We start from the raw sequence: 27,281 nt of genomic DNA on the forward strand, positions 1-27,281 counted from the left end.
TTTAACCTTATCTGAAAGATATTTAAGAATTAAAAAACCTTGACTAGACGGGGATTTAAATCAGCGATCTTCTGCGCGACAGTCTGGCACTCTACTCGTTACGCTATGGATTAACTTAGAATTTTAGCTTAAAAAATGTTACTCATACACCACCACTATGATTTCGGAATTAATTACTTACTGTATCTATCTACTTTTGTAAATTATTTCTTTAAGTACATAAATTGAAAATACCATTTTTGGTATTATAAATGTGTAAATATAAAATAGGGTGTCGGTAACACAGATTTCTGTAATATGTTAATTTTTTGCAAATTAATTGCGCCTTTTTAGAGTGATCTTTTTTTATTCTAATATAAAAGGACAACACACCTTTAAATCCTAAAACAAATTATGAGTAAAAATGACAATATTAAAGTAAATCATTTAAAATTTGTTTAAGTGATATTTAGTATAAATAACTTAAACTTTATCGTGCTAAAACCTTAATTATTCCAGCTGGCCCATTGTGGCACTCGGTTCAATGTTTCGTGAATTTGTTCACTGTCCGTAGGATTCCAAGTGAACGAATAGTTCTTTTAGGCTCAAATTCAAGGAAGATACTTTGTACACCTATATTTTTGGTCTGAATGCAGGGATTTCAATTTATATGCTTAGGAATGGTTTGGCGATGAAAATACTGAATTTTTTTGTCGCTTATTAGGCCACTTAATTGTGTATTAAACACTTTCTAAAAATTCAATTAAAAATCCCCGCATTTATATTAAAAATACCGCTGCACAAAGTATCCTCCTCGAATTTTGGCCCAAAAGAACTATTAGTTTAATTGGAATCCTAAGGACGATGAAAAAATTCACAAAATATTGCATCGAGTGCCAGAATAAGCCAGCAGAGATAATTAAGGTTTTAGCACGGTAAAGTTAAAGGTATTTATACTAAATATCAATAAAAAAAATCTTAAATGATTTACTTTAATTTTGTCATTTTTACTCATAATTCTTTTTTTTAGTATTAAAAGGGGTTGTGTCTGCTTAAATGCGTTACATACTTCTTAAAAGGGTCAATATATTTAAAAAAAGATAGGTAATTATATTCTATTTAAGGTATACATCAGACAATTTACTTAAATTAACTTTTTTAATAACTTTATTAGAAAAAACTCAAATCTAAAAAATAAAAAATCTATAAAAGAAAAATACGCGTTAACAAAATGTAAAAACCGCTGCTAACTGATATATAAGTATGCTTTCTCAAAGATTATGAAATGTAGATAATCGGTGATCATTAAAAAACAAAAAAGTCAGTCATTTGACTATAAAATATAATCAGTTCTATGTTGAGGCATAGTCAAATAGCATGCAAAATTTTAGCTTATTATATTGATCCGTTCCAAAGTTATAATGAGGACAAAATTTAGTAAACAGATACGTACATACATGCATACATACATTCTTTTAAAACGTATTTTTCGGACTTAGGAACCTCAAAAATATCAAAATCTTTGATTCGGTGATTTGCACTGTTACAAAGCTTTCTCTTTGAGAAAGCAAAATGGACTGTTTTTCCATTATGCTAACAGTATTCGAACAAAGAAAATAAGACTTGGTGGATTAAAATCTACTGATGAGTAGAAGCTAAGATATAGGCGTCTATGAACGAACACACACATTGTCAAACACATACATCTGTCTGTACGGACATATTACAAAAATACTACTTCTCGACTTGAATCAGAACACACTTTCTAAATGTGTTTACACAAACTCAAAAATTACTATTAGGGGAGAGGGGGGGGGGCGAACTTGAACGCGGGGCAATACTACAACTCTTCTATAACTTTTGAGTAAAGCACCTACGCTCCGCCGGAAACATATATGTCATATCTTACTAAAACCAACATTTGGACCGTCAGACTTTTCTGTAACCGGCGGTTATGCGTGCACATAAAAAAGCTGTCAAATGCCGCAAAAGCTGTGGTAAGGGATGACTGATCTATAATAGCGACATGGGTCGCCAATATGATATAAAAGCTTCACCTCCGCCACAGTGCTTACAAAAATAAAAAAAAAATGTGGCTGTCTCGGGGACAGCCGATAGAAGTGAATACTGAATTAGGTGTGTTGTAGACTTTTTCTATATAGGTGAAATCATAAAAATATGTTTATCGTTACTCATACATTATTTTATTTCTTACAAACTTTATTTATCTATGGTAGAATCACAGATATCTTCATTTTTTAATTCAATCAAAGAAACAATTGGTTTGTGGTAACTAAAGTATGATATAAATGTTTTAGAATCGATTTTATATAAAAATCTTGAAAATACAGCATCTAATATTGTGCTATACTTAGTAGTTGATTGTTGCGCATCATTATTCATGTATAATTGAAATTTATCTTTGAGGAATGTAATTAATGGTTGTGCACTTTCGTCAGCAAAGTTAACATTAAAATCTTCTGCTAAAATCAGTAACATTTCATGGTCATTTGTACCAAGCTCCCGTGATCCTACTTGAGTGTATACAAGTAGTGATCTATGGATAAATTGAATTATGTCTGTAATGCTTTGATTGGGTGAAATGCAAATCGCAGCCATGATACATATTTGACCGTCTTCTAAAACGCAGTGAGCATAACATATTTCAGCTATTTCTGTTTACGTACAACTGACGCTTAGGCGCGGGATAGCATTATTTTCAGTTTATGCTAGGTAGAGAAAGCCGAGCGCGTGGGCACGTGGGATAGCATTGTTCAGAGTATAGCGTGTAGTAGAGAAGTATAGTGTGTAGAGAACCCTGAGAGCGCCGAAAGCCAACGAAAAGATGCGGTAAGGAGAGCGCAGTGGAGGGGAGAGAGAGAGAGAGAGAGAGAGAGAGAGAGAGAGAGAGAGAGAGAGAGAGAGAGAGAGAAGGAGAGCGCGGTGAAGGGAAAGATGCACGCAGTGCGTACGCCTTGCGCAGCGAAGAGAGCGCGGTGGAGGGGAGAGTGAGAGAGAGAGAGAGAGTTGCCCCTGCTTCCCCTCCTGCCGTTCGGTAATGCGTGACGGTCGGTTTTTTCTCGATTCACTCCCCGGTAAAAATGTCTACCTAGCGAGCCTATAGAAGTATTCACTTAAAAAAAAATAAAGTTTGAAACACCATGTATACAATTTCCTGATTAATTTTTTCACACCATTCTGTATTTAAATTCAATCTGTATAATATTGCCCTGAGACCGTTATAGGATTGCCTCACCCCTCGGGCAATTTTATAAATTTGATGCTGTAGACGGATTTTTATAGTGGCCGTTTATCATCGCACACGATCCGCAGAAAATCAAAATTAAATCAATATAATATATTTCAATATTCACCCGACTATTTTTCAGAAACACAAGAATACTCCACTGCCTCGCTCTGGCACGTAAACAACACCGCAGAGTAGTCAGCAGCGGCGGGAGAGGAGTATAACAATGATTACCCAACAAGAGCGAGCATGCAGCGGCGTAGCTCGCACGGACGAATATATGTATGCGTGCTGACTAGGAGCGAGCGATGACGTGGCAGCGGCGAAGCGTGCGCAGCTTTGCTTGCTAATATTTGTATACATGAGAGATATGCAAGGGTGTAATTAATTTCGGTGGCTCGATTCGCGCCCGCATAGAATGATATAAATGGCCCTGCGCGGCCTAGTATATTCACTAGCTCTGGCGCACTTTACGCGCACTAGTCTCTATTCAAGAGCAATTTACGCCTTAAATAGAAATGTTTACTTAGAAATATTACTACAAATTAAACTTGTTCACGTGATAACGCAATTTCGGCGTATTATTTAGACTCAAATTTAAAACAGTAAAATTTATATATTGATTCAAACTTAATTCGAGTAGAATTAAGTGACGCAATTTATGCGCACTTAATTTTAAATTGTATCTCACCGAAATCAACACTTGCGCATTTAAAGTCAAAAGATAACGCAATTTAAGCGTATCATTTAAAAACGAAATGTAATTTATAGATTGTATACGACATCTATAAAACGCACTTTGAATTAATTAGGAATAATGCAGAATAAAGTGTATCTAATAAAATTCCATTGTAAAAATCACATATTCATAAACACATAGCTTTGAAAAAAGAGCATACCGGCACAAATGCCTACTTCCAGAATACATTTTATCAAGACCTAATCTGCATATTACATCGTGTGATATAGATGAATACATACAGCATTCATCATTTCATATTCACAAATAGATGATTTAAAAAAAAAACAGAATACCTACACAAATAATTGTTCGCGGCATCTTTTTCATCGGTGCGACGGAGTCGCCAGCGATCAGCTCCCACTGATGACTGGCTGCGCCACACTAATTCTAACTGTCAGATTTATTATTTCCGCGGGGAGGTTCCGCGATCGTCACGCGCGTGGGAGCGCACGGCCGAGTGAGGATGGGAGGAAACTCGCAAAGACAACTCACTATTTCTTTGTCAGATCACACTCTTTATTCCTTAACACTCTTTACACCGCCGAAGCCCTAGCGGCTAACGGCGCCAATGGCGGCTCCCTTTGTCTCGCGCTCACGCGCGCCGCGTCCCAGTGTCGTTGCACTTGAACGTTGGCTGACGCAACTCTCTCTCTCTCTCTCTCTCTCTCTCTCTCTCTCGCGCTCGCTCTCTCACTTGCTCTTACACTAACACTCTTCTCCGACGTGCCGCACCACGTCAGAGCACACCGCCTACACGCACACTCAGACTCAGCTTAACTATATCTCAGCGGGACTGGGACGAACCCTGCTTCCCGTTCCTCGAGCACGCTGCGAAGAAGGCCGCCTGGAATTCGATGCGAAGGGCGCTCGGGTCCGGATCGGCAGGTCCTCTGTCGTGGCTCTCTCCTTCTACTTCCCTCTTTTTCTTCTCAAGGCTCGTCCGGGCGTCGGCGTCTCGGCCAACGGGGACGACTCTCGCTGTCTGGGTTGAGGTGACGACGTGGCCCCTGCCGATGTCGCACCGATGTCCAGTCAGCTCTCAGCAGCTTCAACTCCCCAAGGCTTCCTCGTTGTTCTCTCTCTCTCTCTCTCTTTATCTCTCACCCTCTCTCTCTCTCTCTTTCTCTCTCTCTCACTCTTCGGGGAAGACCTTCTTGAATTGACAGCCGCTACTCTTCTTTTATTTAGCTCGAGATACGTGCGAGCACCTCGAGATCCAGTAAAAGAATCGTCGAATTTTGCGCTCGCGAAAACCCCACTCTGCCTCTCCCTACCTCACGCGGGAGAAGGTCTCCAATTGGCTTATGAGTCCGCACGGACTCCTCACGCGGAGCGGTCGAGACGCGGATTGGCTGATCAGCCGTCCCCTCGACGCGGCTCCTCGGGACTCTTCTGTGAAGCCGGCGGCGGACAGCTGGCGGTGTTCTCGGAAGACAGCCGCCACGCTGCCGCGACGCATCGCAACACGCCGGGCCCTTGTTGTCACCGCTGGGCGACACCAGATTCCCGGTACTCGCAGCTTAGTCAAAAACCATGTTGCCACTCTGGATTTTCATAGTAAAATCCCGAGCGGTTGCAACGCACATCATCGCATCGGAACCGAATCTGCAGATCACATCTTGTAATATGCATAAATAAATACAGCATTCATAATTTCATATTCACAAACACAGAGCTCTAAAAAAAATCATATCTGCACAAATATTTAATCGCAGCATCTCTTATCTGGATCAAATCTACTACTTACATCTTATGATATGCATGAATACATAAAACATTCGTTATTTCATATTGTCAAATAGATGGCTTAAAAAAACTTATCTACACAAATAATTATTCGCAGCATCCCTGTCAAAAGGTATATTTTTACTGTATTGAGGTGGTCGGAGTCCAGATCAAACATTTTCAGATCAAAGATTTTCAAATTTTAAGGTTTAAAATGTAAATAAGGTAGCCTTAATATACAGGGTGACCCAATTTAAACGGGCACCGCTCATAACTTGTCAGGGACAGCCACAATCGAAAAAATGGTAGAGACCAAAGTTGTAGGATATCGAAGGGGCAACCCGATGGTGACCTTGGATTTGACCTTGAACGCGTTTTTCAAGGTCATTTGAAGGTCAACTTTGGATTTTTAAATAGGAACGTGGGTCCTGGACATCAAGTTTTATAATGATGACAAAACGCAGGAAATGGTACACTAAATGATTAAAATCTTTTCTTTTATTTTAAATTTACTACTTCGTTTAAAGTGCAACATTTTACACGCTTTCAGGATCCGGAGTCGAAAATGTGGGTGCTGTTTGAAAAAAAATAATTTGACCTTGAAATGACCTTGTAGGACTGGCTCAAATTCGAGGTCACAATTCTCCCCCCCCCCCCCTATACAACAACTTTGGTCTCTACCACTTTTTTTTAATTTGGCGTTGCTAGATGAATTACGTAGGCGGGGTTTCATTCTGGCTGCAGGACATTGAGATGACCTTCAGTGCCGCAACCGAACATACCATTCTGAACGTAAAATTTACCGCTCTTTCCATTCCCGCAATAAAAGAATGGGGTTCCTATTTAAAAATCCAAAGTTGACCTTCAAATGACCTTGAAAAACGCGTTCAAGGTCAAATCCAAGGTCACCATCGGGTTGTCCCCTCGATATCCTACAACTTTGGTCTCTACCAATTTTTTTAATTTGGCGTTGCTAGAGGAATTACGTAGGCGGGGTTTCATTCTGGCTGCATGACCTTGCGATGACCTTCAGTGCCGCAACCGAACATACCATTCTGAACGTAAAATTTACCGCTCTTTCCATTCCCGCAATAAAAGAATGGGGTTCCTATTTAAAAAACCAAAGTTGACCTTCAAATGACCTTGAAAAACGCGTTCAAAGTCAAATCCAAGGTCACCATCGGGTTGCCCCTTCGATATCCTAGAACTTTGGTCTCTACCATTTTTTCGATTGTGGCTGTCCCTGACGAGTTATGAGCGGTGCCCGTTTAGATTGGGTCACCACATATATATATATATATATTAAGGCTACCTTATTTCAAAGCCCTATATATATATATATATATATATATATATATATATATATATATATATATAGGGCTTTGAAAGTATTTTAAATAAAAAATTCAGAAAATTTCGCAAAAAAAGTATACGGGCAGTTTTAGTTAAAAATGCATCCCTTATGAGCTACAAATCATTCAAAATAGGCAAAAAATGCAAAAATTGCTTGAAACTTCAACTTTGACCAGCTAGAACTCAAAGCCAAATAATGGAATCGCGCTGAATTTTTTTTTTTGGGAATCAGGTACAATATATAGAACATTTATATACAGTTTGGGCAGAAATAAAAATTTTCATCTTCGATTTCACAGAGAACCCTCCATATATATCGAAAACTTTCGTGGTATCGCGTGCTGTGCTGTGTCCAGCGGATCGAAGTGTACCTTGTGTGTGAGTGCGACGCGGAGTCCGGGTATTCCTGATCTTGCCTAGCGGTCCAGCGCAGTAACCACGTCGTGCGGCCTGTCCAGGATTAGGAACGTCGTCGACGAGAGAGAGAAGGTTTCTGTGTCGCGCAGTGCATGGGAGAGAGTGCATGTGTGAGTGTGTATAACCCATGCGAGGGTGATGCGGCGCGCGCGACCTTCACGACGATACACGCGTGCGAGCGCGATTATTCTGGCGTCGCGGCGAGTGGCAAAGTTGTTGGCGACTCTCGTATTATTATTTCATGATTGTAAATTCACGTTTATTTCGCGACTAGTAAATATAACCATAGTTTTATTATTTTACGTGATTTGTCGTCATTTCTAAACCTCGCTCGCTTATTTCCGATTCCTGTAACTTCCTGCGAATACCGCCGCCTCCGCGGGCGTTATTTATTAGTACATATTTAACACAGTTGAGCAGCCAAGCACGCGCCAGGCGACGTGTAGACCCAGCAAAACAGAAGCAGCTGAGACAGCTGCATGCAACAGAGGTGTTTCGCGGGCGGAGAGGAGTCCTTCGCCGCATCGAGGGAACGCGATCCATTCGTTTAGCGCGTTATTCGTTGATTAGATTTACACCCCGTTACATTGGCTCCCAGTTCGTGGGTTACTTAACCCATTTCTTCCCAAGCGGACATTTTATAGTCGATTGGTTTTTCGCCTAGAAAATTGTCAAAAAAAGAAAGTAATGATAACCAAAAGCACTTTTCTTGTGTAAAATTTTCCGCTCTTTCCAAATCCGGAGTCAGAATTTCGGAATTTTTATCGGAAAATTTCAAAATGGCAGTTTGAATCTGGTGAAAATTCAGAAATAAATTTTTCAACATTTTAACATGCTTATTACAATTTGAACGGTTTCAACGAAATTCGTGATACAGATTCATAATGCAAATGATATTATTGTTGAAACATTTGATTTTTGCGAATTTTCCTCCAAGATTTTCCAAGATGGCGCTTGTGACATCATGAAATGACCGCAAAAATCATATTTTTTTTTAAATTTTTCTAATTCAAACCAAAATTTGTATACTTAGGTTTTTGAGGTGGCTGATGACGAATCTGGAATAAGATTTGGAAAATTCAAAATGGCGGATCCAACATGGCGGACATTTTTTTCAAAAGTCAACCGATTTGGGCCAAATTTGACTTCCAGGGGTTTTCGGGGTCGCTGATAACGAATCTGAAATCACATTTGGAAAAATAAGCATGGTGAATTCAAAATGGCCGACAATTTTTCGAAACGTCAACTAAGTGTGATTCAATTCTGAATATTTGCTTTTGAAATAATGGCTTTTGGTGGAAGAAATTATTCTTTTCTTTTAGTGTGGTAAACGTCGAAAGAAATTGAACAAATTCATTCGTTATCAGCGACCCCGAAAACCCCGGTAAGTAAAATTTGGCCCAAATCGGTTGACTTTTGAAAAAAATGTCCGCCATGTTGGATCCGCCATTTTGAATTTTCCAAATCTGATTCCAGATTCGTCATCAGCGACCTCAAAAACCTAAGTATACAAATTTTGGTATGAATTAGAAAAATTTTAAAAAAAATATGATTTTTGCGGTCATTTCATGATGTCACAAGCGCCATCTTGGAAAATCTTGGAGGAAAATTCGCAAAAATCAAATGTTTCAACAATAATATCATTTGCATTATGAATCTGTATCACGAATTTCGTTGAAACCGTTCAAATTGTAATAAGCATGTTAAAATGTTGAAAAATTTATTTCTGAATTTTCACCAGATTCAAACTGCCATTTTGAAATTTTCCGATGAAAATTCCGAAATTCTGACTCCGGATTTGGAAAGAGCGGAAAATTTTACACAAGAAAAGTGCTTTTGGTTATCATTACTTTCTTTTTTTGACAATTTTCTAGGCGAAAAACCAATCGACTATAAAATGTCCGCTTGGGAAGAAATGGGTTAAGAAGGAACGCGCAAATATTGTAATTTTCGCGATTTTTGGCGTGAGCAAGAAGCCGTTGCGAATTTCAGAAGGTCACGCGAGCGACGTAAAGACCAACATCCCCGTGTTGTTTACGTCGCGCTCAAATTAAGCTGACTTAAGCGACGACGAGTTATTGGTTGATCGAATTTACACCCCGTTACAATATATATATATATATATATATATATATATATATATATATATATATATATATATATATATATATATATATATATATATATATATATATATATAAAGATAATTTTAAATTTGGTCCAGATGAAAAAGCTGCAATTAAATATTCGTGCATATATGCTGGTTTTTTTTAAAGCCATCTATATGTGAATATGAGATGACTAATGCTTTTTATTCGTGTATGTCATAAGATGTAATCTGTAAATTTGGTCCACATAAAAGGGATGCTCCAAATAATTACTCATGCAGATATAATTTTTTTTTTAAGTTTTGTGTTCGTGATATATAATGACAAATGCTGTAAGTATTCATTTTAATCACAAGATAAAATCTGCAATTTTGGTCGAGATTAAAGGGATGCTGCAAATAATTATTTGTGCAGATATGCTCCTTTTTTCAAAGCTATGTGTTTGTAAATACGAAATGATGAATGCTGTAATTCAGACAAGTATTAAATAAAATAATAATAAAATTAATCTATCTTTGTATAACAATATAAAATATGATTTTGTATTATATTACACAATTTTCCATACTTATATTGATCCTTAGTCGAACAAAAATTTTGCACATAACAGTTTCCATCTGAAAATTTCAGACTAAAACAGAAGATAACTGAGCAAAACAGAAATGTTCAACAGAAGAATGTCGGAATTAAGACGAAGTCAACAGTTATTTACAGGTATTATTAGTTTTTTTTTGTTTACTGCAAATAGTACCAGATTTCAACAGTTTTCAACAGTTACGTTGATTAGATTTTATTATCAAGTGGCGCGGTAGCGCCACGAAGGCAAGTTTGAGAAGCAGACGGAGCCGCGGTGCCCACGCTACTATTTACTTTTATGTTAAGGTTCGCATTTTTCATTACAAAGAAATAAATGCATTTCTTTATTGTTTCTAATATATTTCGACTTATAAATATTTTTTAAAAAAGTATTTGCACACTTCTTAATACCATTTCTAAACCAGAATCGAGCCTAAAAAATAGCATCGAACTTAAAAACAACCTTGATAACACTGTGATTACTTCAGAATACACATTGGCTCCATTCGATGGCGTATCCCTATTTAGCAACATTCCTAAACAACTGATTATCGAAGCCTTGGCCGATAAGTGGAAGTATCTTAAAAGTTTTCTATAGAATTTCTACAGGGAATTGATATTCTGTTAGACTCTATCTATTTACAATTTAACGGTAAATTTTATTAAAAAATTCTAGGTGCTCCAATGGGTTTCTGTACTAGTCCATGGTTTGCTGACTTAGTTTTGGAGAAACTGGAGAACAATTGATTAGACGATGAAAATAACAACATCCTTAGATATTTTAGATATGTTGACGATTGTTATTTAATCATCCGAAAAGATAAAATACAAAAAGCAATAGATATTTTTAATAATTATGATAATTATTTACAATTTACATGTGAGGTGGAGTCGGATAGAAGCATCAATTTTTTGGATATCACTATTACTAGACGGCTGGACGATTTCCCTTTGACTTATTGGTACAGGAAAGATACAATTTTCGGCTGATATATTCGGAAGATAAATCCTTCCATAATCAAAATATCTTCATAATTCAATTATTTCTCACAGCGAATGATTTTCCCCTGCACATAATTAACAAATATATTAACAAAAGATTAACACACATTAACAGTAAACAAATCAATAAAAATAACGACACTAGCCACAATAGCACAAAACGTACTTTCACAAACCATAATGCTATAGTTTTTCCGTATAATAAATGTATCAATCCAAAAATTAATAGTATATTATGCAACAAGGGACTAAAGTCGCTGATTATTCTCGCGGGTGGATTTAAGTAATCACCTGAGGGAATAATCGACTTCAGTCCCGTGTTGCATATAGAACTTTATTCACGACTTAACTGTGCAGCCACTTTATTACCTTAAAAAGTGAGACTTCAACCAATGCAAATGAATTTTCAAAATTTAAAATTTTACTCCCGCAAATGAGGGAATAATAGTATATTGTGCAACTAGAGGGGAAAATTGGCTTTTTCTAGCAGAGTTAATTTTTTGAGCACGAGTGGAAGTCGTGAGCGCCGTAGGCGCCCGAGTCCGACACGAGTGCTCAAAACATCACCCGAGTCTGAAAAAGCCACTCCTCCCTTCTGGCACACCGTACTTTTTATGATAAGTGCAAGTATAAGTCACTTATCATGCATATGAAAGGAATGGGAAATTCGAGGACTTTTCAAAGTAAAACAATATAGTATATTGAAAAATTTTTTAAATTTTGAAAACTTTAAAGATATCTACAATTTTGAAAATTTCCAGTTTTTAAAATTACTAAAATTTTAAAAATTAATAATTATGTTTCTAAAAATAGCCTTACATAATCAAATTAGTACTATATGAGTTTCTGCAATAAAATATAAGTATTAAATTTAGGTTTTCGAAGCAAGCTGTCACAAAATACGCAGCGTCGAAAGTATAAATCGTTGCTATGGCAACATGTTTATATTTATTAACTTAGATATTACGGATAAGTCATACAGGAAATTTCTTTGAACTTTTCATTAACCTTTTCATTTGTATTCAGACTATTAGTTCTTGTTATTATTTCTTTTCAGTTTTCTTATCACTTTTATGTGAATATTGTCTTTTTTTATTATAATTTATAAATTCAATTTAAATCATAGTGTGAAAAAGTTATCTCGTTAACCTATACGTATAAAATTTAATTTGCGTAAACTTAAGTATGTATTAAAACTAAGTTTTAAGTATGTATTAGTGAAGAGATTAAAATATTTTCATTTTCAATATCAATTGATTATAACTCGGAAACCATTGAGTAATTGATGATGTGACATTGCTGGGTTTTGCGGAAAAATAAACTTTATTTTTTTGTAGAAGAAACAAAGTTAAACATAGCATTTGAAAAGCCTTTTCGTACAAAAACGTGTTTGGCTGCTATTTTTTTCGTAAGGGATCTTGAATTTGAGGGTTTGAGGCTTGCGGGTTTTGAGGGGTTTGAGGTTGGTAGAGTTTCGGGGATTCGGAGATTTGGATTTTTTCAAGTTTTATGGCTTAGACATGTTCAGTACCAACATTTTATAAAATGTAAAATCCTTTCTATCAAAATAAAAAAGTTTGTAAATATATGCATAACTTTTTACCAAAAATACACGATTTATCAAAAGAATTTTATATATCAATTATATATAAAGATGATTTATCATATTTAAGTGGATTTTCTTGAAAACTGAACAAGCTCAGATAACTTTTCTCGATAGATTTAAGTTCAGTAGACAAAAATTTGTAAGTCGCATAGTTTTTTACAAGAAATATTATAAATATTGAAAAAGGCAAAGATGTTATCGCTAAAACAGCAGAATGGGCCTTTATTTCTTGAATTTCGATGCTCCCGAAAACTATTGTGCCTTCTCGCCTATTTTTCTCTAATTCCACATAACTCAAAATATATTCTCACCAAATTTCTGATTCCGTTCACTTAATCGTGAGATATTAGGTTTTAATACAAAAAAAAATTTTTACACCGTGCGCCGGTGGTAGACTCGGCACCGAAGTGCACGTGGCGTCGAGGTACATCTCTATCTCCCACGTTAGACCTTGCTCCTGGTGATGGTGGTGGCTTTGCTGCGGTTGGCGATAAGCATCTGCAGCTGCTCGATCTTGGAGCGGGTACTAGAGACGTGCGGATCCCGAAACTTGGAGTCAATCAACAGATTCAACCCACTCCTATCAAGAAAAAAAGGAAATCCTTAAAACAAATTTTCAGTATAAAATTACAAAATGAAACTCAAGATGACCTACCTCCTGTCCTACCAACCGACGGAGTCCAGCTGTACACTCCCTACGCTTGTTACATAGGGGACATACTTCATCTGCCTCAGGTAGATCCCTTACATCGTCATGGCAGCTCTCCCAAGCCCTAATAAGAAACTGCCCTCTTACAGCATGTGGATATCCGATTTATATAAAAAAAAAGATAAACAAGGAAGAGTAAACAAATAATAAAACTAATATAAAAAAAAAAAATACGAGACGAGACTACTTACCGTCCACTCATAAGGAAAATAGCGCACTCCCATGTAAGCTGGGGCCATCGGAGGCTGACGGCATATTAAACACTGACCATTGAGGTCAGGCTAGAGCTGGGAATCCCATGACGAAAAAATTCACCGGCATCTAGCACCTCTTCTTTCTCAGCCTCACCCTCAGAAACGAACTCATCGTCATCAGAATCTGAGTCAGAGTCACTTACAACCATAAGTTCAATGACCTCTTTAAAAGCAGCCAAGAAAAAGCTTGTGTTGTGCTTTGTAAAAGCTTTTACACTTCGATAACAATTTTTGTTGGTTATAAATGTTTGGGTACAGCTCGGAAGGTACAAGGGTCGCACTAGAAAAGATATTGGACGCAATTAGGCTGGGCACCTGGCGAGAGGCGAAATTTCAAGGTATTTTAGAAAAGGCGCACGAGCATCTGTAAAAACGCGGAGGGACCAGCAGAACGAACGGGTAGAAGCCTGTGTATACTGTCAACCCGTCCCGACCATAAATAATGACAGGATAAAGAAGGTGTCCGAGCAACTACGCTTGGAGCATATTTCCGAAGGAGAAAAAACCATGGTACGGCGGTTAGTGAAAGAATTCCACGACATATTTCATGTAGAAGGGGAAAAACTGTCAGAAACACCGCTACTTAAATTAACAGTACCTACAGTCGACGAGGTACCGGTATAAGCCTTATCGACGATCACCCGAGGAGAGAGAAGAACAGGAAAGACAAATAGCCGAACTACTCAAGGACGGCATTATTGTTAAATTCAGACTAGTTATCGATTACAGTAAAGTCAATGCTAAAACACTGAATGATCACTATCCGATGCAAAATATACTTGACATCCTCGATCAACTCGGGGGAGCCAAATATTTTTCGGTTTTTGATTTAAAGTCGGATTATCACCAAATAGAAATAGCAGTAGAGTACAGGCACAAAACGGCATTTGCTACGCAGAGCGGACTATACAATTTTACGCGCGGCAGTTTCGGTCTACGCACAATGCCGGCGACATTTTCGCGCGCACTCGCAATAGCACTGTCAGGCCTTGCAGGTAGCGAACTCTTCATTTACATAGACGACATAATAGTACATTCCGACTCATTTGAGCAACATTTAGAACGAATCAGGCATTTGTTCGAAAGATTAAGAGAGCATGTATTAAAATTACAGGCAGATAAATAAGAATTTTCAAAGAAAGAGGTAGCGTATCTCGGACACATAATCTCGGAAGCGGGCGTAAAACCGTACCCTAGGAAAATAGAAGCTGTAAAAGAATATTCCGTTCCTCGCAATAAAAAGAATATAAAACAGTTTTTGGGCTTTGTGGGCTACTACAGGAGGTTCATTGACAAATTCGCAAATATAGCAGTACTATTAACAGAAATGCTGAAAAACGACGCAGAATTTGTATGGACCGAAAAAGCACAGAAAGCGTTCGAAATTCTGCGCGATAAACTGTGCGAAGAACCTATTTTAACATTCCCGGATTTTAATAAACCTTTCACGCTAGTAACTGACTCATCGGGGTATGCACTCAGAGCAGTGTTGCTAAACGGAGAACCGGGAAAAGAACACTCGGTCGCATATATGTCACGCACATTAACAGAGGCGGAAAGGAAATGGGACACATATAATAAAGAAGCGAACGCGCTAGTATCGGCAATCAAACATTTCCGGCCGTACCTATTCGGGAGACGTTTTGACTTGATAACGGATAATATAGCGCTACAATGGCTGCGCACACATAGGGACCCGAATTCGCGAGTTAACAGATGGAGATTATTACTCACGAAATTCGAATTTAACATAATCTATAAACCAGGAAAACCGAACATAGCTGACGCGCGTTCAAGAAACCCGGTAGAGAGGGCTATAAATATAGTGGCGGCGGAAGATATAAACCAGTCATAGAGTGACAATTCGACGGACGACGCGGCAGGAGGCAAACCAGCCCGCGGTAAAGACATCGCGCCAACGCACACAATGCAGACGTGCGGTCCAGACGGAAGACTACAGGGGACAAAATATAAAGAAGCCATAGCAGCCCTAGCACCAAGAAAACGCAGGCCAAAAGAAAACCACTCAAAAGAATGGGTAGAAAAAGATATTTCAGGAGAAAGTCAGTGAGAAAGCCCGGAAATAAAGCAAACCACCGCGACGGGTCAGAACGGTGATGAGCAGCTGGGATCAGAGGAACTCGGAATCCAGACAACGGAGACGCGACAGGACTCAAACGAGGGGGAGGTACAATCGGAGAGCGACATTAGCAAAACCACTGGGAGACATTACGGCAGCAACGGTCGCGAACGTACTAATACGGAAGATCATTTGCGTTTTTGGAGTACCGAGAATAATATTAACGGACCAAGGAACAAATTTTCTTAGCAAACTAATGAAAAGAGTAGCAAAACGATTTAGAATTAAACAAGTAAAAACGACAGCGTTTCACCTGCAGTCGAACGGGTCACTCGAACGCTCGCATTCCAGCTTGATGGAATACGTGAAATTTTTCGTACAAAAGAACAAAAGAGACTGGGGCGAGTATATAGACTTAGCGACATTTAATTTTAACACCAGTGTTAGTGAGGCTACGTAGCACACGCCGTTCGAGCTCGTATTCGAAAGATTAGCGCGCACTTCGGATGACGGCGAACTCGAAGAGCAAGATTTACTACCGACTTTTAATGTTTATATGAGGGAGCCGAGGTCTCGGCTGAATAGTCTCCAAGCGACAGTGAGAGAAAACTCGATTAAAGCGAAGGAAAGGGCTAAACAATATTATGACAGACGAGTAAACATTAAAACGCTGCAAATCGGAAATCACGTGTGGCTATTAAGCGGGCCGAAACCGCATAAATTCGAGGATCTATATAAAGGACCGTATACAGTGCTCGACGAGAGCCCCAACGGAAATGTAAAAATACAAATAAGCGTGACTAAAGACAAAATCGTACACGTGAACAGGCTACGCATGTCGCATGTAGAAAATAAAAATGATAAGGCTAAGTAGAATTACAACCACGACATAGTCGTATGTAAAATTCATCCACATTCAGTGCAAACCTTAACAAAATCAAACACGCTATACACGCGCCATAATGGCGGACGCGCATACGCTTACTTAAGAGAATATTTGACTACAGAACACAAGCTTCAAGATTTTTTCTTTGCTGACAACTTACACACAAACAGACAAAAAACAACAAACAAAATGAACACAGAAACCAGCAAACCGTTCCTGCAAACAACAAGCATGTATGCAATTCGTTTTACGTAAATGTAATATAAAAAAAAAACAAGCACGCCGTTTTATGAACCAATTACAATGATTACAGATGATAAACATTTGGATTTTGTGGCTAACAGCAATTTCTCAACTTTTCATCAGGGGTGCCGCGATAATAGCATACGACTGTTCGCAGCAAATCTCTAATTTAACAACTTTCTCGCTAATTAACGTCGGGCATATTTGGGGGCAGGACTCCTCCTAACTCTGGGAACGGTAATAGCGGGAACCAACATCAAAATATCCGGGACTAAAAACAACCCCGGACTCATGTTCCAACGAAACGACGATACGCGGCTCACCTCGAAAGAATGGAAGTTCGTAACCGGAATCGACATGATCCCTGTTTTCGACAGCGCAGGATTATTCCAACGCGCAACGATATTCCTGACACAAACAGAAGCATATCGATACGCATCCAACGGCGTATTAATGAATCAGATGTACCTAATGCAGGATAAAATCTTACAACTAAATAAAATGGCTATTATGTTCGAATCAATAAAAGGACCGTACGATATTCGGACGCACAAACACGGCGGCAAGGACTTCGAACTGTTGGAAGGCGAGGGAATCAATAACCTAATACTACTCGAGGATATGCGGCGAAACAGGAAAGAGGAACTGTCTCAACCGGCCGACCGCAAGAGAGTCATAGAAAACGAACTGAATGAGGAAATAAATACTATAGAACACAAAAAACACACGCTAATGACTAGGCTTGGATTGAACGAAGAGGATGAAACTAACACAGTGGAAGGAGAACAAGAACCATCCATTGATGAGAATATCCAAATCCTCAACGAAAACTTAGAATTGGCAAGCAGATTAATCACCATCATGCAGAGTATGGGCTGTCGACGAGAATAATGAGAAACGCGCTGGCTCGATTTCAACGAACAGAGGGACAGGCGCTGGCGGCACCGTTTGAATCAATAAACCAAGGGACGATATGCGAGTACGGCACTGTGGAGATGTACCTGCTACAGAGGCAGCTAATAATCGAGGTAAACATTCCGCTAGTAACCAAACAGGTATACAGGACCTACGAACTTGTGTCAATTCCTGTCTTCAATCCACTCGAACTACCCCGACACACCGCAAAAAAATCGTCCCAAGGGGCGATTATCGAGTAATAAACCCGGATAACAACGAACACTTCTTCATGAACAAGGAGGAAAGAGGAGAGTTTTTGAAAGTACACCGCGTTCGAATATGTAAGGCCAACCAAGAACTAAAAAGGGGTATGGATTTCGAAGGCACTCTGAAAGCGGATCCGGAATCATACAGGGCCCACAACTTGTGCAAATGTACCTTGATACATGAGCCCGAGTATTACTTAGTCAGAACACAAAACGCTGCACGATAGATCTTTTCAACAGCCGGAAGAGTGAACGGGACTGGAATGTGCCAGGAAGAAAAACAGAGCGTCACCTTAGAAGGAAGCGGCGAGATAAATATACCCGAAGGATGTCATCTAAGAATAGTGGACAGCATTTTTTATGGGGGAGCGGACTAAGACGAACGCGAGATCTTCATGTCGCACGTACATCTCACCGCGGCAAGCATCCTGTGGGCAGACAAACGCCCGGAGGCAGTTCCGCAGGTAGTACGCGCCGGCACGACGGGGGTCGGAGGAAACACGGCCATTACTATTATGACGGTAGTAATCGGTATATTCGGAATTATGGTGAGTCTCTTAATCGTCGTAGGGATCCGAAGCCTAAAAGGGCGGAATAGACAAGACGAGCCAGAGGCAATTTACGTGCCTATGAGAGGATCAGACCCAACGATCAGGTACGAATTCCACGGACCCCACGCGAGGGCTGAAAAAGTTTATGATGTGCAGAGAGTGCCAGCAGTAGAGGTTCGAAAAAACACACTGTCAGCAATAATCGAGGAGAGCACAGAGTCTGGATAAACGAATAAGAGAAAAACAAACAGCCACGAGTCGGCAGGTAGAGAGAATGCAACCAACTAGAGTCTAAACACTAATACGCGACTACCCGCAAAGAAAGTAAGCATTTGAAAATGCATATGATATCAAATAAATAAAACCTATAATCAAGTGTGGATATTATATTCATGTGTGAACAAACTTATAACTAATCTCAGCATAGACAGGGAGCCACTTTCTAACTATGCATATATATATTTAACCAAAACAAAACATATTTAATCACGTGTGCGACCATATAATCAATGAGTGTGAACATAAATGAAAAGAGAAAAAAAGATTTTGATTTCAAAGTGAGTTTTTTATTAATGCCGATAAAAAAACTAGTTATAGAGATCTTAGGTACACATAGGATAAAACTAGCTGACGTAAATTAATTCATCTACATGTAACTTAGGTTGTAAAAGTTAAATGACAAAGATTCTTCTAACTTTCTAGGAATTAAGACTAAAACTATGTAGAAGTACGAACAGTTCGATTATATGTGCAAGGAAAGCTTTCGGATAAATCAAGAGGAATGTACTTTTTAAGACATATTAGGCTAAAACTATATTTAAGAATTTGTGTGAATCAAGTGAATAGGAGACGGGCAAAGATAAACAAAATAACATCCGCACTCATCCACTTCGCGTGTCGCTTACTCGCTTGAGATATAAAATAAGCCAAACAAAAATTATAACTCTAGAAATATTAATACTCGTATAAGAGTATAGTTAGTAAAAATATGTAAACCGGCAGCAAGCAAAGCGGAGACGAGTCTCCTCGACTCGAGAATGCTCGTACTGTTTCGCTTGCCCAAGGGAGACGTAAAATCGATGTATGTGACAAAAAAATAAATTAAAAAAGGGCACTTGCCCACCAAAAAAACGAATAATAACCGGGACATCATTTATCGAACCGGGTATACCCCTAAAGGACAGTCGAGTTTCAATTTCAAGGGCTTGACGCGAATTCTAGCACGGAAATTGCGAAGAGTCGGTCGACGAAACAACTTAACATAGGCCCGGCGGACTCGAAAATTAAAAGTAGAAAACCAGATTAGATTCGCTGCTATCAAACAAAAAACAACCGCGGAAATATGAGAACCTCGGAGAAAATTACAAATTAAAAATCGAATTTAAAGCTTAAGAGTCATGAAAGCGAATAAAATGAATGATAGAGGCATCGATACGTTGAGGTTCCGGAGCAAAAAAAAATGTATAACCTCACAAGTTGAACTGCTCGAAACGTAAATAAATAATCCAGGGGAGGAGGGATACGGACAAACAAAATCAACAGACGAGAAAATTCCTTTTTTTTTATACGTATATATTTATTTATTTATTTATTTATTTATTTATAAGTCAACGGGCAGGAGTGCCCTTACGAAAATATAAAATAGCATGCAGTACAGAAAACATTATGATCACACGCAGAACAAAAATCTTAAAATAATTCGGCGTCGCTCGTCGCTGGACAGCACTTGCTGCCGGGAATGCGGATCCAGTTTTGTAAACAAACAAAAAAATTAGCCACAATCATTGAAACAGCTGAAACAAAAAAAAGAAAAATATCATCATGTGGGGTGGATGATCAAGGCGGCAACGGCAGATCGAGCAGATCCTCCAGGCCGCGTGATCCTCCCAGGACTCGTGGTAACATTCAATCCAGGAGTCGGGGAAGGACTCCCGAACAACAGGGGACTGGGAATCAAACACGAACTGCAAAAGAAAAATAAGATTAAACCGAGCAACAATGAGAGGTCAACTTTATATATATATATATATATATATATATATATATATATATATACTAGTGGGGCTCCGCCCCCCTGCTCGCTTCGCTCGCCAACCCCCTATTGTAGTTTCTGTGTGATTTTATCTTCAAAATTTTATTTTCATGAACTGATAATTATGTTCTGGATGGTTGAAAATGATCGATCTTATTGTATAAGAAAACCTGTTACTGGAAGTAAAAGTATTGTTTAACATTGAACTTCTACTATTAATGGCATTTAAAATAGTTTTAGCTAGTTTTTGAAGTTTTCTGACGCTTGAAATTCATCATTTGAATTTATATATATATTTTTTTTTAAATTAATTTTAATTTTTTTTAATGTTCTTAATGTTTAAATCTTTGTGCCGCAAAAGGCATCTATAAAATGATAGACTTTTCGAGTTGCGCGCCATTGGGAGACGTGAGGTGATCCTGAAAATTAAATTATTTGGAAAACTGTCTCTTTATTCTGTCTCTCTAGTTCTGTCTGACTACTAATATTACCTGAAAATTCATCGAGGTCTTTGATCTCGCTTATCTTGTCCATTTTGTTGTTTATTCAATCAGTGAATCATCTATAATGATTATACTTTCTGATGGTTCTTTGAGTTCTTTGAACTCAATTATTCCCTAACTTATTTACACGTTATTAATAATTAACTTTAATCTTATAACTTAAATAAAATTAGAGATCTTCAATATCTGGTTCTCTTGGAACTGATACTTCTTACCTTAACCTAAACCTTAATTCTATTTAATATTATCCAATTTAAATCTATTTAATCATAATATGTTATAAATTTGTATTTAATTGGACTGTTAATGCGGCCTTATTTTACTACGCAATAGCGTTGTGAAAGTATGACGGTCTCAAGCCCGATAACGCAGAGAGCAGTCATGTTATTTGGTGGGGGGGCCAGGCGGGGGGGGGCGATGGGGGGGCGCGATGGGGGGCGGTGGGGGGGGGTGGTGGGGGGGTTTTTGAGATTTTCGAAAATAACAGAAAAATGAAAGTATTTTACGTGTTTTGGTGGGGGGGCCAAGGTGTGGGGGGGGGGGGGGGGGTGGGGGGTGGAGGGGTGGTGGGGGGGAGTCTTGCCAAAATGACTATATAATATAGGAAGATATATATATATATATATATATAAACACTACATCTTACCGTGTCATAATCACGGTAGTACTCCCGCTCGATAGTCGGAGGAGTGTGGCGTGGCTGACGGCATAAAGGGCAAAAAGACCCGATGTCAATCCACCAGGAGTCTGCGTATGGCAAGGTAAAGTAAATAAAGGGGACTCTTCCTCCAAGAAGTCCTCAAAATCAGAAGACGGAGAGGGCGGTGGAGTAGCCGGGACCTGTCGGTCGGCCTACAAAAAAAAAACACAAAGAGGAGAAATTAATACCCAAAAAGGGGAACATCACACATTGGAATTTAAACAAAAAAAGGAAACTTACCCAGCCTACAGGCTTCGATGGGACCCAGGCAGGACGATGCCAACTAAGGACACGAACCACTGGATCGAAGATCGGAGCCAGAGTAGGCGAACACTAAGAAGGACCGAGGGGGCGAAGAAAAGTGAGAAACCAATCGGGCGACAAATTTTCCGTGTAGACCCAAAGGAAAGGACTCACCCCCGCAAAGAGAACCAATTAAAAGAAAACACCACGGTCAAGAAGTGAGAACATGGAGGTACGCCCACTGCAACGACCAAAAATTCGAGAGGGAGAGACCCCGCGACAACGGGACCGACCGCGTAGGACAACCATCAACACGCCGAACAGACCTCGGATACCAAAAACAAGAGTAACGCGACTCAAGAATCACACATTGTAAACAAAAAAAAAGGGGGCGAACCAAAAACACGGCAAACGACGATTTTGTATAAATATATGAACTTACCTCCTCCCGCTCTCTATCCTTAAATCTTCTCATCCCAATTCAGCAAAAATTTCAAATTCAGCGTCCTGCGCTGAAAAACAATCAGGGGGGGGGGGTGTCACGTTAACCTACTATGACCTAGACTGGCCAGTCAACGCACACGCGGATAACACGTTCAACCAACGAAGTACCTCACCACGGTAATTGGGAATATTCCACGGCAGTTATAACAGAGACCAACGAACCAACAACGGTCGGCAACGCAGAGCACGACAAAACAACCAAGCCACTGACACGCGCGGCGGCAGATGAAAGGGCAACGATCCTGAATAAGCTAGGTCAAACAAGGGGAGACACCCCAGAGCTACCGGACAATAAGGAGGCCATAAATCACGGACAAACGACCCAAATAAGTGGAAATCGACACCACAATGAGGGAAATTACAATAAAGAAAACCATTACAGCTGGCCAGACTAGGTGCCGCGCACTGATTAATAAAAGGGGCGCCCACCCCTACTGAGACATACACCCTCCCTAAATTCTGATTGGCCAGAACCTTCCCTATGCTTATGCATTACCCTCATCCCTATAAATACCAATGAAGAGCAAGGAGGAGTAGCTTTTCGTACTCCGGAGTTCTTACTGGTAGGGCGAAGCTCTGCCCGACTCGCGACTTAAACTATTTTTCTGTAATCGAACTTAGAGTCAGAGCGTTCGCCAAGTTTTTGGACATAGTCATATCTCTACCTCGGACACGAGTTGTACTCAGTCGAGGACTTGTATCTTGTACCATTTATAATCTGACGAGTTGAATAAACCATTTCTCTCAATTACTTAATCTTTTCGTACGAATTATTACATTTCAAACTCCGCGCTCTTTGAGATGAGCTACAGCACCAGAACGAGAGCGAGCCACCTATCGGTAACTACAAGTCAGCTTCGTCAAGGTAAGTCGTTTCTCCTATCATTCTTCTCAAATTCACGTCAGTGTCGCATGCAACGTTATTGTGTCAGTAGATAGTGTTTAAACCTAGCTAGTCCAATACATTTAGAAGTCACTCTGAGTTGCGTTACTCCGCGAGCTATCACTATCGCACAGTCAGCCGAGCTACCGGTCAAGTCGCGCGCTTCTTTACCTTTTCCCTAGGCGGTATCGCGTGAGCGGACTGCGCTAAATAAAAGGTCTCATCGACTCGGAATCTGTAATTATTTCTATCGTGCCAGTATTCGCTCTGTGCGGCCACTCGGACGTAACACTATTAATAGTTAAATTTTACAAATGTATAATACAAGTACTCACATGCAATTAGTATCTGATATTTCATTATATTTCGTGTAGTGTTTTGGCGCTGCTGGACGTGCACTAAATGGTCGATCATTGATGACTTTCGTTGATGTTATTTCAGGTTGATTTAAGCTAATAAGAAATAACACATTAATAAATTAATTTGATTGTTATAAGATTTTTTATTTGATAATTGTAAAAAATATGCATTATTGGGAGAAAAACTTATGATAATTTTAATCCTTTGTGTTAAGAAAGAATTAAAACTAAGAAACGAATTTATCTACCTAGTTATTGGCTAAAATCTGCCATAAGAAGGCTAGCACGTAGCAATTTCTGTCAAAAGTATAGTTCACCGAAGCTTTCTCGCGGTATATCATTTCCCTTTCTTTTAGCAAATAAGTTCTAAACATGCTAAAAATGAAGTGACTGACACTTCTTTTCTTATACATCTTATTTATATTAATGCAGAAAATAAAAATGTTAAGAATCTTTAAAATAATGGGAAATTTAAAAAAAAATTGCGAAACTGTATAATTTATTAAAACATAATTTACTATCATAATTTGAAATATGATTTATCTTCAGCCAACCAACATGTTAGAAATCACCAATATAATCGATGGATCTGAAATTTAAAAATAATAGAGTAGACTAGGATAATGCAAAAACGATTAAACTTATTCGAAAACATAGAGTAGAGTCTTTAATATATACTAGTAGTAGTATGTGTATACTAGTAGTATGTTTCTGGTCGTTGGTAGTCTCCGGCTATAAGTTCACTTCATCCCCAAAACTACCTCTTCTGAGGGGTTGGGGTAAACCGGAAGCTGATTGGAAATCGACCGAAAGTAGACCAAAAGTCGACTGGAAATAGACCGGAAATCTGCCGGAAGTGAACCGGAAATTGACCAGAAGTAATCAAAGAAAATACAAAATGACTCATAAATGACCGAAAATAACTGGCAATAAACCGAAAATATATCGAAAATCAACAGGAAGTAACTGGAATGAGGTATATTTGCTGAACTACTTCTAAGGGGTGGATCAAAAATTAATCAATAGTAAACCGAAAGCCGACAGAAAGTAAAAAAAATGACTGTATTGTAATTATGTTGTATTATATATCGTCGGTCCCTTCGAAGAGTAGTATGGTTCAGATTTGCCACGAAGACTAGTACAGTTCAGATTTTTGAATATAAAATTTAAGAATTTTTTTTGGCATCTGTGAAAATATTGCAATTTTATTAGTTTTAACCAAATTAACTATTTGTTTCTCTCCAAAACAATTGGATTTTTTCATGTGGGAAAGATGAAATGTACTATTATAGTCTTTGCGGCAAATCTGAACTGTACTAGTCTTCGTGGCAAATCTAAACCGTACTACTCTTCGTAGGGACTGACGATATAGTAGCTTTACTTGCATTACTTGTATTATACATTATATTGTATTATATTTTTGCATTCTGCATTATTATTATATAGTTATAATTTTGTTAAAAAATTATAACATTAAAAAATTCAGCATTAGCTTCCATTTTCAGTGATACCATTCAAATAATAGCACCTTTAAAAATAATTTATATTTGCGTTTCGTCTCAGGTCTGTTCTTTAGACTCATCAGTGAGGCATAAGAAACGTAAATTTTTCTTTATTTAAGGGGACTACACCATTAAAATTGGTATAATATTTATACGTTATATTAAATTATATATATATATATATATATATATATATATATATATATATATATATATATATATATATATATATATATATATATATATATATATATATATATATGTGTGTGTGTGTATGTGTGTGTTTGTGCGTGTATGTGTGTGTTTGTGTGTACGTATACTAGGCACTTTGAGGAGAAATTTTTAAACTATTGGGTAGTTTAAAAACAAATCTCCAAAGTGCTAGTATTAGATTAGGCTTTATGAGGAGCTCCTTTAAGTGATATATGTCTAAGTGGCAGTTTAAGGAGTTTCATAAAAATGTTTTTGTTATTTTAATGAGTGATGTTTTAAAATCAAACGTAGTCACTGATAAGGTCAAAGTTACTTTATCAAGTTATTAAAAGTTATTTTTTATTGATTAAGAGACAATTGTGGTTTCTTTAATTTAATTACTAAATTAATATTAATATTAAATTAATATTAATTAATATTAAATGTCAGAACTAACATTTGCGCGAAGGGCAAATGTAAATTATACAATAATCGCAAACATGAACGGATTTCCAACTACAATTACAACAAAATGATAAATACATACCCAAATATTAACTACCGTCTAGACAATCTAACAAACGAAATAATAAATGAATGGACCTATGAAACTAAAGATGAAAAAACAAATATCAAATTCATAAAATTCGTCAAAGCAACAACCAATGAATTGGAAGTCAAAAAAGACTCAAGCATTGAAAAATATAAACCAATAGAAACAGTCTTCACCAGGATCGACGAAATGGCCAAAGAAAACAGCAAACACAGAATAACTTATGGCGATATCAACTGTCTAGGATCTAACAAGGCATTTTTCTACTTTGATAGAGGTATAAGAGGTAAACAGGATTTCATAAATTCAGTCTCCTTACTCAAGCACCAATCGCCTTATAAAGATATAGTAATAATAGATGATATAGTTTTTACGTCAGATTGTAAATGTGATTCATCAAATCAGCATAATGAGATGTTTCCACACTACCGAGAAACCTGTGCCGTTGGGCTTACGTGCCCAGCAAGGCTCAGCACAACAGAAAGGATGTCTTACATAAGAGCAAAAACGCAACAACAGATAGATTTATGACAGCAAGACAAATGTTGGTAAGGAGATGGTGAAACTAAAGTGCAATGACTTTAAATTATTAAATTATAGATATCAAAAAAAAAATTAAGTGACAATACAAATATAGAATCTCAAATCGTGCAATATAATCTATCGAAAAAAGAAGTATAAGTAACATTAACTTAAGAGTACAACATATAGAATCAATAACTTAAAACTTTAGTAAATTTTTAGTAAATTTAAATAATAAATAATATAAATTATTTTTCTTAAGTAAAATAGATAGATTATATAAAATTTGTATGTTTCTTTTCCAATGATTATATTCTTGTTAAAAAATTGGGCATAGTAGTCAAAGAGACCCTTATACCCAATTTGAGTGTGAATGAGTAAGTATGATGGTATAACCATTGTCTGGAAGTCCGACATGGAAAGTACGGTCATACAGAGTGAATGCTTTGAAGTAGAGTATGGTAGTTAGTATGGCTGGAGGTTTTTGGCTGTAGTGTATACAGCTAAGCTAACCAGCATTTTGTTACTATCTTGTTATTTATGTTAATCCGGACCTTCGAACAGGGAACATTGTTTTCCTCTGCAGGATCGCGGCGTTTTGATGGGTTATTGTGTTGATAACACAGCCCCACAATAAAAAAAATTGT

At 38.0% G+C, this 27,281-nt stretch overlaps 1 protein-coding gene across 6 annotated transcripts in view; it reads right to left on the bottom strand.

Moving 5' to 3' along the window:
• The window catches only part of LOC107981362 (TRAF3-interacting protein 1), a 332,027-nt gene that overhangs the window by 211,307 nt on the left and 93,439 nt on the right, over nucleotides 1–27,281 (bottom strand). For all 6 annotated transcript variants that reach the window (XR_004226868.1, XR_004226869.1, XM_031925124.1 and 3 more), the window contains one exon: nucleotides 23,842–23,958. Coding sequence is in view for 4 of the 6 variants with exons in the window: in XM_031925124.1 (XP_031780984.1) it covers nucleotides 23,842–23,958 (117 nt within the window). In the remaining 2 variants the exon portion in view is untranslated. The remainder of the gene's footprint in view (nucleotides 1–23,841; nucleotides 23,959–27,281) is intronic.

This window comes from Nasonia vitripennis (assembly GCF_009193385.2).
Source record: "Nasonia vitripennis strain AsymCx chromosome 2 unlocalized genomic scaffold, Nvit_psr_1.1 chr2_random0005, whole genome shotgun sequence".
NCBI classification, from domain to species: domain Eukaryota; kingdom Metazoa; phylum Arthropoda; class Insecta; order Hymenoptera; family Pteromalidae; genus Nasonia; species Nasonia vitripennis.